This window comes from Sinocyclocheilus grahami, unplaced genomic scaffold (genome assembly GCF_001515645.1).
Source record: "Sinocyclocheilus grahami isolate Dianchi unplaced genomic scaffold, SAMN03320097.WGS_v1.1 scaffold8.1, whole genome shotgun sequence".
Classification (NCBI taxonomy): domain Eukaryota; kingdom Metazoa; phylum Chordata; class Actinopteri; order Cypriniformes; family Cyprinidae; genus Sinocyclocheilus; species Sinocyclocheilus grahami.
This window is the reverse complement of record NW_015505187.1, coordinates 1,521,472-1,534,166: the sequence shown is the minus strand read 5'-3', so window position 1 is coordinate 1,534,166 and position 12,695 is coordinate 1,521,472. Positions and strand designations below refer to the sequence as shown.

The following is a 12,695-nucleotide window of genomic DNA, read 5'->3' as shown; positions in this document are numbered from 1 at the left end:
TACAGATAGTTAATAATTTACACCTAGGAATTCGATTTATAACGATTATTACTCCAGTAAAAGTAAAATAATTAGATCTGCACGTGTCTTTATTTGCATACTTGAAAATAATTTTGTCTCAGGTCAGGAAGGACAGTGTATATTTTAGAAAACATTTGTTTTTTATTTTAGAATAAAAATAGTACACATAAAAATACATACTATTCAAAAAGGAAAAAAATGTCAATATACAAAAGGCACTGATAGTGAACTGATAAGAGCATTTGTTCAACACAAATCCAATAATTTAGTGACATGACACATTGACAATCTCAAGCTAATTCATTCTGCACGGAATACAAACTGCTACATGCTAAATGAAGTTAATTATTATATACACCGATTTTAAAGTACTACATTGTGAAAGTTTCATGTTGGTTCACTTCAAAACCTTGTCTCTGGTTTGGTGTCTGTTTCGACTTCCATGTCCTGCAGAAAATAAAACAGATTAACCCAACTGAGAACTTCTCTCTTGAATAGAAATTATGATGCACTATTGGAAGAACTATTGCTTTAAATCATAGTTTTTAATATTATTTAATATTTTAACAGGTTTAATCCCAGGTGCTTGCTGGGTCACTTACTTCCATTGCTTGGATTTTCAACCTATTGGATGTGCTGCCGCTGTTAATGTGTTGATATTGGAAACTTCCTGAGACCTGTTTACGTAAGGTCAAATCAATGCACATTGATAGTTATGCATTTTTTAAAATAAATGCAACAAATTAATCTTTGAATGAACAAATCACGCTTGTACAAGCTCTAAACTGTTTCGTTCACCTTCTCGCTCACAGTCTTCGGTGGATGGGACTCATGAATGAAGAGCATTGCATCATGGATGGTTAAAAAGAAGATAGACGTCTTGATTTCATCATCAAAAAATTTACAGTTCCTCAGCTTCTCTATGATATACGCTGGAAAAGACATGTCAAAGGTGAGAGTTACTGCACAGTTTTATTATTACATACAATTAAGCTATATTATAATAGCTGTGTTATTGTAGATAAGGGGAAAACATTGTAAAATACACTACAAATACCCTTTAACCTGCAATCCGAAAGAAAAAAAGTACTTACGGTCACAGCCTACTATGTAAACATCAACATTGACGCGTATAAATTCCTTTAAGGCCTGTAAACCGAAGTGATTATGGTTCATTAGAGATGAAAAATTATTAAATGTGCACTTTGTTTTCAGAATGAACACAACTGGCGTACCACTTTAAGACCCTTGAGTGCAGATATATCCAGGAATGAGACCGCAGAGAAGTCCAGGATCAAACTGTGGATGTTCACAGGAGGAACTCGGATGTTGGCAGGAAGTTCTGTATTCCAGTTCACCTGGATCGGAAGATCTGAATAGTCTGTGGGCTTGTCTAGATCCTCCATGTTGCCTTCTTCCTCTGACTCTTCAATGGGCATTGAGCATGTGGCCTGTAATCCGTTCTATATCCGAAAGAAATCAAAGTAACTTTTGATAGAAATCTAAATGATAAGATTTAGGTATCATTTAGATATCTAAGATGTAGGTATCAAAGCTCTGGATACAATACAACTACATTACATAACATTTATTTGGAAGACCTTGAGTTTATTGGTCATCATGTTTTAAAACTTCAAGACATACAGATGTTAAGGTCAGCTCCCCTTTCTTTATCATTTTCTTAATCTTCTTCACTGCCTTATTCCTCTTCCTCAGGATTCTCAAAGGATTAAAGCCCACCTGCCACAAAGTGAAGAGGATAGATTGTAATTATGTCAGCCGCTAATGTCGTCTGAAGTCAGGGTTATCACACTGAAACTACTGCACTCACAGCATCCTTCAGTTTGTCTCTGAAGAAATCAATATTTGCGAAGAAAATGGGAGATGGGATTCTGAAAATCTTCACTCCCTCTGGCTCATAGATCTGTAGGAGATTCAGAAAGACAGAAAATGAAGCCAAGGCAAACGTTTGTGTCTTTTGGCCATATGCTTCTTTTCACAGCGCTTTAAACTGTCCTTATCTTGGTCTAGGTCTAGGTAATAGAAATAGCACATAATGATTATGAATGTGTCTGTAGCACACTTACATTGACATAGTCCTTGCGATCTCTGTAGATATCTGTTCCTGAGATATTAGCCAGGACACAGCAGCGTGGACTGAAGAGCAGAAAAGATCAATTGATTATTATCAAAAAAAGAAAAGAACAAAATGACAGAATTGATTATAAATAAGAAATATATATATATATATATATATATATATATATATATATATATATATATATGATAGTGCTTTAGAAAAGTTGTTTCTTTGCCTAAATCACAATATCTTTAAAGAAGCAATAAATATCTATGCAATATTCAAATTATCTCCCATTTTATTTGATTGTATTTTTCATCTAGTTAATTAGATCTGTCAGCACTTACAACTGAGCCCTGAAGACCACAGTGAGGAGCTCCAGTCCAAGACCAACAGCAAGTCCTAAGTCCAGCCCCAAGAATATAGCTGCCAGACAGGTCCCCACCCAAACAATCTGGAGAAAAATGACAGAAATCAGTGATACTGTATACCATTAGACAGGTAAATTATTTGAGGTTCAAGAATGTAATTCTCATTCAAATTTGTCTACTTGATTGCACTTTTTCTAAAATCCCTTCTTTGCATTTAGATTTAGAAATCAAAGGCTCTTACGCAGTCGGGACGGTCTTTCTTCCACAGGTAAGGGACTGTAACCACCTGCATCAACATCCCCTTCAGGTTCACGATCACCACTGCACCCAGCAGTGACTGCAATCACACAACTCCATATTTACCTCAAATCACAACAACTTTTTAAAGCCAATATTTGTGTTTAAAGGATTTACACTTTAAATATGATTCCTACCTTTGGTAGGGGTTCCAACAGAAACCCTATCCCTAAGATTACCACCAGCACGATAATGGCAGAAAGTAAACCGGCTATCTGAAAAATTTATTTTTTAAAAAGAAATTAATTATTTTATTTAGCAAGGATGCATTCAATTGATCAAAAGTAGAAGTGAAGACATTTATAAGTTTCAATAGTTTCAAATAAATGCTGCTCTTTTAAACTTTCAATTAATTTCTTCAAAAATATTTGGCAGCACAACTGTTTTAACATCGATAGTAATAAGGAATGTTTCTCAAATCAGCATATTTGATTGATTTCTTAAGGATCATGCGACACTGAAGTAGCTGAAAATCCATCATCTTAAAAAATGCATCATTTTAAAAATAGAAAACAATATTCAGTATTCAAATAATACTGTAAAAAAATACACCTCTGTATTTTTGATCAAATAAACGTATCACTGGTGAGCAGAAAAGACTTTCAAAAACATAAAAAAATCTTAACGACCCTTTTGAATGGTTGAAAATAACATTTTGACATAACTTTTATGTTTATGAGAAGGAATATGATGTTATATTTATGGCACCGTTCTGTTTATTGTATTATTTGCAACATGTTTAAACTCTTTTAGAACACCAGAGGCCAGTATTTTTCTTTTGCTGGAAAACAAATTCCCTAATTGATACACCACAGATGCAAAATCATATTTTTGTGTTCCAGCCAAGACGGAAAGCTTGCAAACAGTTTGAGCTGTTTACCTGTGTTTTTCCTCCGGTGCTTTCTTGAACTGCACTTCTGGAGAGAGCCGTGCTGGCTACCAGAGACTTGAACGCTCCTCCAAAGATGTTGCTTGCCCCAAAGGCAATGAGTTCCTGCGTGTTTATATGTGTCATTGCAGATGTTCTTCCACATACTGTTGTTTGTTGCATTTTAAATGGAATATTATTCAGGACTTACTTGATTTCCATCTATAATGTAGTCGTGTTTTACAGAATAGACTTTAGCTACTGCAAAAGCCACGGCAAATCCCACAATAGCTATTGGGAAAGCCTCCACTGCTGTCATCTGGAAAAGCTGCAGGCTTGGAGCGATTGGGGACTCAAACCTGGACAGATGAAAATATGTTTATTTTTTTTATGCCACCTACAGTTCTCTTCAGTTAGCTTTGTGCTCTGAAGCATATGGATTTTTGTTACTGTGTAACAGCTATAGAACCCTATAAAATCATAATAGTTTTTTTTCTATTTACAGACTCTTTGAAAGTATCTAAATTTGCCAAGATGATCTTTTAGCAGGTATATGCATTAAAAATATATAGTCTTTCTCTTCCTGAAAAATGATGCATTGTATTTATGCATCCAATCAAATGCTCTTTATCATGAAATGCTCTTTATCATGAGAATGCCCTTTACACTAATACAAATGTGTATTATTTTTTAACATATATAATTTTTTAACACACACACACACATATATATATATATATTTTATGAAGTTTGTGATGCTTACGTGTTTGGAATTTTCCCCACCACATCCACTCCGTGATTTTCGCTGAAGTTGAATGCGTAGGAGATGCCACATGCGATTACGGTCTGTTGGTAAAAGTAATTAATGATTTTGACATTTAAAACTTGATTTGAACACAAAAGATAAGATGAGACAAGGACATGTGCACTTAGGAAATCATGTGCACTTGAACAAATATTAACAAATACAGTGCTTGGCATGATAGTTTGAAAAATATAAATCAATATCGGTTGATAAACTTTATCATGTCATAAAGATGAATAACCTTTCTTAATGTCAGGTTCTAGAAAAGGTAAGGGTTATATAGGTACAGAAATAGGTTCACTCAACTCACCATAATGACTTCTATGGGGATGGGCACTGGTAACTTTGACTTAAATCTGTCGTTGATCTCCTTTATGCCCAACACCGTCACCATCACCACAATTGAAGTCACCAGATCATGGATATTAGTGGAGGTGATCTGGGTAAATACACTCTCAAGAGTCTGCAGAGAAACCAAAAGACAGATTGTTTAACAGGACATTTACATTCAAACTAATAATGCTAGAACTAGTAATACTACAAGCGCTCTTGAACTCAATATATTGCTTGTGTTTAATGCAAGCTGTGGGTTTGTGAGTTAGATATTTTTTTTACTATTTTACTATTATTTTTTTGTTTACATATGGACGAAAATACACTTTTATTACATTTAAGAGAAATTTGATGGCTTTTTGAAGTGTAGAAATAATCAGGATTTTCTTAGGCAAAACGATCATGGCCACAAGGAGCAAGAAAAATGTCTTATGTCCTACATATATAATAGACAGTGGTCCACTGAAACCTGGCACAGTCAGTCCTAGTACAAACTTGAGCTGCGAAACCAGGATGTGAACCGCAGCTGCGGTGGTGAATCCTGATATCAGAGTATCTGACAGGTACATCACAATAAATCCCACCTGCAGCAGCCCCATACCCAGCTGGAAACAAATAGAACGAAGATGAGCATTGGTGTGATTGAAAACAAACATTGTTTTTTACGTTTTTAATGAGAGGATGGTTGATGTACCTGGAATAGACCCACTAGGAAAGTGAGGGAGGCAGACACTAAGATTCTCTGCTCATCTTTCGTCAGGCCCTCAAAAGCAGTGATGTTGGCAGGCGGACCCTCATCGGGCACCAATCTGGTCACTACGGCCCCCACCATGAGACTCAGTATAGGGAAAGATCCTGGTGTGAAGAACAATACTAATGGTGAGTAGATTTAGAGTATATCACATGTCATGATAAACAGGCAGAAATAATTGCTTATTTCTGGCATCTGTCTGTTCACCTGTTGAAATAATATAATTTAAAATATTACACAAACATTATATGTGACCCTGGACCACAAAATTTTTTGAAATTGAGGTTTATACATCACCTGAAAGCTGAATAAATAAGCTTTCCATTGATGTATGGTTTGTTAGGATTGGGCAATATTTGGCCAAGATACAACTATTTGAATATCTGGAATTTGAGGGTGCAAAAAATTAATAAATATTGAGAAAATCGCCTTTAAAGTTGTCCAAATGAAGTTCTTAGCAATGCATATTACTAATCAAAAACTTAGTTTCGATATATTTACGGTAGGAAATTTACAAAACATCTTCATGGATGTTTTATTATGTTAATCTTTACTTAATATCCCGATGATTTTTGGCATAAAAGAAAAATTTATCATTTTGACCCATACAATGTTTTTTTGACTATTGTTACAAATATACCCCAGCGACTTGAGACTGGTTTTGTGCTCCAGGGTCACATATATAACACATTATTATTACGTTATTATTACTACTATTTATACCAATGAAGCATAATTTGTTAGTATTGTTGTCATTTTTTCACTCATTTGAATCTTATAATAATTGCATAATTGGAGATTTCAACCAAAAGCTGCACTTAGTAGAAAATAGCTGGACGAGGATGTTCCGAGGATGATCCGTTGTAGTAATAATGATAATGTGCAGTAATATATCATAAAACATTTTATTTTACACATACATATATACATTTTATTTATGTGCTAAATAAATATTGTATATTATTACGTTATTATTGGTGTATTTTTGTGTGTCTTGTTTTAATAAGGTATTAAAACATAATTTTGCCAAATAATTTTGAAGATTTAAATTTTTCTCCAGTGAAATACAAAAGAAGCTGTTGAAAAAGCTAGCCGAGTATGTTATGGCCATGAGGTATTTTAATTGAGATCAACTGTGCCAGATCTAAATTAGAGGCTACTTCAGTCACAATAAACGATAATGGCATTATAGGGTTATATTCAGAAGGGTTTTGCAACAGCTACACAGTCCTGGTGTGTCAATGACACCAATGTTGTTTGCCTCATTGGCATAATCTGTTCACAAGTGCACTCACCTACAGAAATGTGTCGTGAAGTGCCCAGGAAAAAATACATGATGACTGGGAAAAAAGCAGCATATAGTCCATACCAGGTAGAGATGGATGCCAGCAAACTGAAGGCTAGTCCTGAGGGAATAATGGTGATAATTATTAAGCAATCCCTGGAAGCATAGTTAAATAATCTTCATCTGATCTGAAGATGCCCTTATTCAATTACTATACCCTTTATCAACACCCCGTTCACTATTTTCAATTTCACTCAGGGCCATCACAAATGACAATGTTTTTTGAAGTATATGGATGACATAAGCAAAAAGTTTTTTTTGAAAGTTAGGAAACATCAGGCTCTTTACTGTGCATGTGCTAAAATGTACCTTTCTATATATTTGTCAGCAAACTTCTTAATCTTAAATGCTTCCTGTGCTCAATATGCACTGCATTTCTGGACTATCTTCTGATGACATGTTTATCATTTCAGCAACAGTTCACAGATAAATGCACTTTTTATATATTTTGATACATTTCGTCGTATCAGCTATCTCATAAAAACTGATAGATACTCACATCAGTCACAGAGCTCAGTTCATAAAGATAAAGTATCATTCCCGTAGTGTAACATTCTTACGGCCCGATATCATATTTGATTAATATCATGAATCTATTTCAAGAGTTGAGCTTATATTGTAAACGTTCCCGTTGTTGAGTAACTTTCAATAAGAGCTTAATATGATTTTACCTTGTAGTACGGCAACCAATCCAGTGCTGACGCCGGACACAATGTCATTCAACAGCCAGTCTTTGATTGAGTAGATTTTCATCCATCCAATGATAGGCAGAAGAGAAACAGCAGCATTCTTTGCACGTTCGGAAGTGCAACTAGCAAACAAATAATAAAAAATGTATTCAGCTTATTAAGAAAATAATTTTAGAGACACTTTTTTTCTCAGCAAATAAAGTGTTATTACTCACTAAAATCAACTCGATCTGCTTTTGTCATAGTGTATTTTTATTACATTTTATTATATATAAAAAATTATATATAGTACAATGTTCTAAGTATATAAAATATACTATATATATATTATAGTAGTAATTAACAAAATAACATTTATTATTATTAGATTTAAATAATAATAAAATATTAAAATAAACAGTAAAATAATAAATAAACTATTAAATAATTTCTTGCCTCTAACTCTAATTATTACAAATTTCCCTGCACTGCTTAATAAATGTTAAGAGATCAGGCTTACGTGAAGTACTGTATAAAATGGTCCAGCAGTCTCTTATGTTTCCGATAGACTTTTGCATGTTCGTCTTCAAAGGTGTCTTCTGAGTAGAGTGGTCTGGTCACTGAATACCTCTGTGTTGAGGGTCGGAGCATTTTGCGCCGGTAGGGCAGAAACCCTTCTGGTCTATGTGAGGTAACCAAATAAATGTAATTCCTGAATATCTGCTACAGCTCTGGCAACTGTCAAGCTGGATCTCTTGCATTTGTATTTATATTGATAATCATGGAAATGTTGTGTAAGTTGGAGGTGTTTTCTCAAACACACTATGAGTAAACATCATGCAGCTACACAGTGTGAGTTCACATGTCTGTCGTGATGAGTGTCTGATATGAGTGTATGTGTGTGTCCACCTATATGCTTAGCCTGATATCTCTAAGATACAGCAGATGTTCCCATGGGATTTTCCGTAATTTAAGATGCTTGTCTCCTTGTATATAAAAATATTCTTGCTAATTAGGCTTTTTGTTGTTTGTTTTGTTGTCATGATCTATAGTATGTGGTCAGCGGCTCCAAATAACATTCAGTCTTATTGTTTTTAATCTGTAATACCAGCATCCTTTGAAGGTTTAACTGGACTGCTTATAACTTTGTTTGTAAAATTGAGCATTTAGCTTTATCTTTTTGCTTACATCTTATATAGTTTTTGCCTTTTTAAATCAGATTTTTGATTTTTATCTATGGAATAGTCTTTTTAATCCATGGAATGTTTTAAATTAAATTCATATATATACTACAATTCCATTTTTTAAAAGAAATTAATATTTTAATTCAGCATAGATACATTAAATTGATCAAAAGTGACAGTAAAGAAATTTACATGGTCACAAAAGATTTTTTTTTTTTCAAATATATTTTTTTAACTTTCTATTCATTAATGAATCCTGAAAACAAATGTATCATGGTTTCTACAAAAATATTAAACTGCACAACTGTTTTCAACACTGATAATAATAAGATTTTCTTTTCTTTTTTTGAGCACCAAATTAATCATTTCTGAAGGAACGTGTGAAAATGGAGTAATGGCTGCTGAAAAGTCAGCTCATCACAGGAATAAATGACATTTTAAAGTTTTTTTTTTTTTAAAACACACTAATGCACTTATTTCATAAACACTAAAAAATGTTTCCAACCCCAAACTTTTTAATGCCAGTGCATTTTTGCAATATGATAATCCTACCTGTTCAGTGAGGTATCAAATATTTCCAATTTGCTGTCCCTGTTTGGCTTCAAAAGTTGCAGTGGTCTGAGATCTTTAAGACCATGTCTATTTATAAATTGTTAAACTTATCATGTCTGTAATTATTAACAGTTATCAAGATACCTTCTTTACATTACCAGCCACATCTCCGCCTTATCCATGACCATTGTTCTTTCTGATAAAAACTTGGCAAAAGCCAACCGCTTTTCGATTGCTTCCTTTAATCCTCTCATACCTCATAAGGCATCTTAAATCTTTCGATATTGCCGATATAATGTGGGAAACACATTATTTTGTTTTTTTTTCCCCATTGTGTAAAAAAAAAGTTAAATTAAAAATAAAAAATGTTGGCTATTACAACATTTTTATTGATGTTAGTTACAGTTCAGGATGCTGATTGGTCTAAAGAGCATTTCAGTTGTTCTAAACTAATTGATGTATATTATTAGTTACCTCTTTACCTAGTTACTGTGTGTGCTGCATCGACAGAATGACATTCTGTTATTGTTTACATGTCACATCCTGATGCTTAATGAGTTCATGTTTTAATAAAAGTTTGTGTCATTAACTTTACAAAAGCAATAAGGAACGTACTGTATTGTGTACTGAGTAAGGTGGTCAGGTAGCTTGGCAAATAATAATAATACAAATATTTTTAGTATGCAGATATAGCAGATGCTTTTATCCAAGTTACATACAGTACACCTGATAAGTATAGTTTGTACAAGCAAACTTCCTGTTGCCTAACCTGAACTCCTTATGTCATATTTGGAAATTGTGCCAGAAATTATGCAAAACTATGCAGCATTTTTTTTTCAGTGACACACAATTCATTGTAATTGTGAGAGACCCTTAGAAATGGAGATTGTTTGACATTCATTCGCATGTGATCCTCTCTAAGACATTGCACAAGGACGACTGTCATCCTTTTAGAAATTCTTATCATTTACTTACAAATCCCTCAACTGTGTATGATTAGTAATGTCACATTCATATGTTTATCACTAGGCTATTTTTGTTATTCAGACATTTTTGATGCGGGTGTGTTTGTGTGTGAGCGTACACTGTAAAAAATATTAGTAATTCAATAAAGAACGTGTGTAAATGCATCAGTTAATAAGTTACATTGTTAACAGTCAGTCACATATATAAAATGTAAAAGACAATGCATTTAATTAAGTATAAATTCAGTTATAATTTACTTTTAAATGATATTTTATAAAGAATTAAGTATGCTTTTGCTGTTATTGTTAATAAAATAAAACAACTATATTAATAATAATAGAAATATTATGGTTTTCTAAGTAAAATTAATGAACTTATTGATTGTCAGAATGTTTTACATTAATAAACAAATTTAAATTGCTCAAAATAGTTGGTATATTAACATTATGTAGTTTACATAATACAGTTATAAATAACCCTGTTTCTTGCCCTGTTGTTGCCTCCAAAAGTAAACATTTGGTCATCATGTCCTTTAATCAAATTTATGAATGAGTATATCCAGCCTTTCGCTTACATCTGAACCTGCAGCTTTTATCATCAAATTAGTTTATGCTTTTATGTAGAAGCTGTTTTCTTCAGCTCCAGTAGCTCGCATCAGAACTGGCAGCTCTTTGATATAAGAGGTTTGAGATGTGTCTGTTACACTGAGAGACAACCATGTAAGACAACCAAGCTGAAGTACAACCGCTTTTTATCAGTAACAAGATATGAGAGAAAAGATGAACTTGATATCTCTTGATATCTTATATTCCAGCGTGGTGATCTATATTGATATGCTTGTTGACCCTACAAGCAGTAAAACAGGAAAAATAACTCATATAAATGCTATTTTATTTTATACTGTAATATACACTACCTTTCAAATGTTTGGGGTAAGATGTTTTTGAAAGAAGTCTCTTATGCTCACCAAGGCTGCATTTATTTAATATAAAATACAGTAAAACAGTAATATTATGAATTATTATTTCTATTAGTATATGTTCAAATGTAATTTATACCTAATAAGGAATTTTAAGCAGCCATTACTCTGGTCTTTAGTGTCTTGAAAATCATTCTAATATGATGATTTGGTGTTCAAGAAAATGTTTTATTATTATCAATGTTGAAAACAGTTAATATTTTGTGTAATATTTTTTTCTGGATTCTTTGATGGATACAAGGTTCAAAGGAACTACATTTATTATGCATTATAAATATACTTTGTTTTTTTTCTGTCACTTTTAATCAATTTAATACATCTTTGTGGAATAAAAGTATTAATTTCCTTTTTTTTAAATCATACTGACCCCAAGCATTGAATGGCAGTGTGTAATACAGATGAATATAATAATGCATTAGACACAGTAACACTAGTCATATACATTTGTATTTGTATTTGATCATATTTACTTGTATATGAAAATATGATATATCGTATTTTCACATTTCTTTTGTCCTTGTATCGTTATCATTACATTATTTATGCGTCATCACTGAGGGGAAAAATTATATATCAGTACACTAGACAGAGATTTACAGCATAGACTTTACACCTAGAGCCATAATAATAATCAGATGATCCCTCTGTGATCTTTGCAGATAAGACATCAATCCTCACCTCAGTAATTAATCAATTTTAACTTTCACTGATGTCATCCCGACACATTACAACATAAGCCTCGCATTAACATTTAATTAGGCATACATTAGGAAAGATGTGTCATTGACATAGAAGTGACCTGCTGTTCTGGTTTAAGCCTTGTTGAATTATGCACTGATGCTAATACTAAAGATCAGAAGAAAGACATAATACAACGTACCTTAGAAAGCCTGGGTCAGTCAGTCAGTGAGTAGTCAGGGATTTCTGTGTGTGTGTACCAGGCACACACGTTCTTGTGTGTTTAATGTGCTCAGTTACTGTTACTAAATGTTTTAAGTACACGAAAGGCCTCCAAATAGAGCAACACAGGAATGTCAACAGAAATTGCACAAGTGCTTTTTTAAAGAGCGGGAGCCAACTTTCTGTTGACCGTATTGCATTGGTCTAATCATGTTTTCATATGCTTTAATAAAAATCGAAAGCAAGTTAAGATCGTCAGTCTTCATTTGATGAGATAATGACCTAGCCTCTATGTGGCGATTGGATGCCACTAATATTAGTCAACAGAAATCGGCACTTTGTTTCAAAGATATTCCATTCATGCGCTGCGCTGGAACGCAGTCGTGGCCAGTGGAAATGGACAAGAGAGGCACAGCACTTGGACCAGTATGTGAATCAGTTTATTATTATTCTGCTTACTGCTTGCTGCTGGTCGATTGGAGACGCTATAGTTGGTTGTGCTTGATGTGGAGCGTGGATCTGTTTGTTTGGATAAACTACAGCGGACTGGAAGTGTGTAGTTTGTCATGTGTTAC

The 12,695-nt window shown here is 33.5% G+C and overlaps 1 protein-coding gene across 2 annotated transcripts; it reads right to left on the bottom strand.

Moving 5' to 3' along the window:
• Positions 1-216: 216 nt before the first annotated feature.
• On the bottom strand, positions 217-12,194 carry LOC107591277 (chloride anion exchanger-like). Of its 2 annotated transcripts, none has more exons than XM_016280394.1 (21): positions 12,101-12,194; positions 8,060-8,221; positions 7,543-7,682; positions 6,822-6,932; positions 5,470-5,630; positions 5,216-5,380; positions 4,753-4,905; positions 4,401-4,483; positions 3,849-3,996; positions 3,650-3,763; positions 2,907-2,984; positions 2,714-2,809; positions 2,449-2,555; positions 2,109-2,178; positions 1,853-1,945; positions 1,666-1,761; positions 1,257-1,484; positions 1,116-1,170; positions 820-953; positions 624-698; positions 217-468 (listed from the first exon to the last, which is right to left on the bottom strand). In XM_016280394.1, exons 2-21 carry the CDS (start codon positions 8,188-8,190, stop codon positions 424-426), a joined length of 2,283 nt encoding a protein of 760 aa, XP_016135880.1. In that variant the 5' UTR covers positions 8,191-8,221; positions 12,101-12,194; the 3' UTR covers positions 217-423. The 2 variants fall into 2 exon arrangements, with proteins under 2 accessions (XP_016135880.1, XP_016135887.1); XM_016280401.1 differs by lacking the exon at positions 12,101-12,194 and adding an exon at positions 9,276-9,325.
• Positions 12,195-12,695: the final 501 nt, after the last annotated feature.

Excerpts from the sequence above, each read along its gene's own strand:
- LOC107591277 (XM_016280394.1), bottom strand. The coding sequence starts at position 8,190 with ATGCTCCGACCCTCAACACAGAGGTATTCAGTGACCAGACCACTCTAC. Across the intron at positions 5,381-5,469 it reads TCCTAGTGGGTCTATTCCAG|CTGGGTATGGGGCTGCTGCA; the intron begins GTACATCAACCA and ends ATTTGTTTCCAG. Across the intron at positions 4,906-5,215 it reads GACCACTGTCTATTATATAT|ACTCTTGAGAGTGTATTTAC; the intron begins GTAGGACATAAG and ends GTTTCTCTGCAG.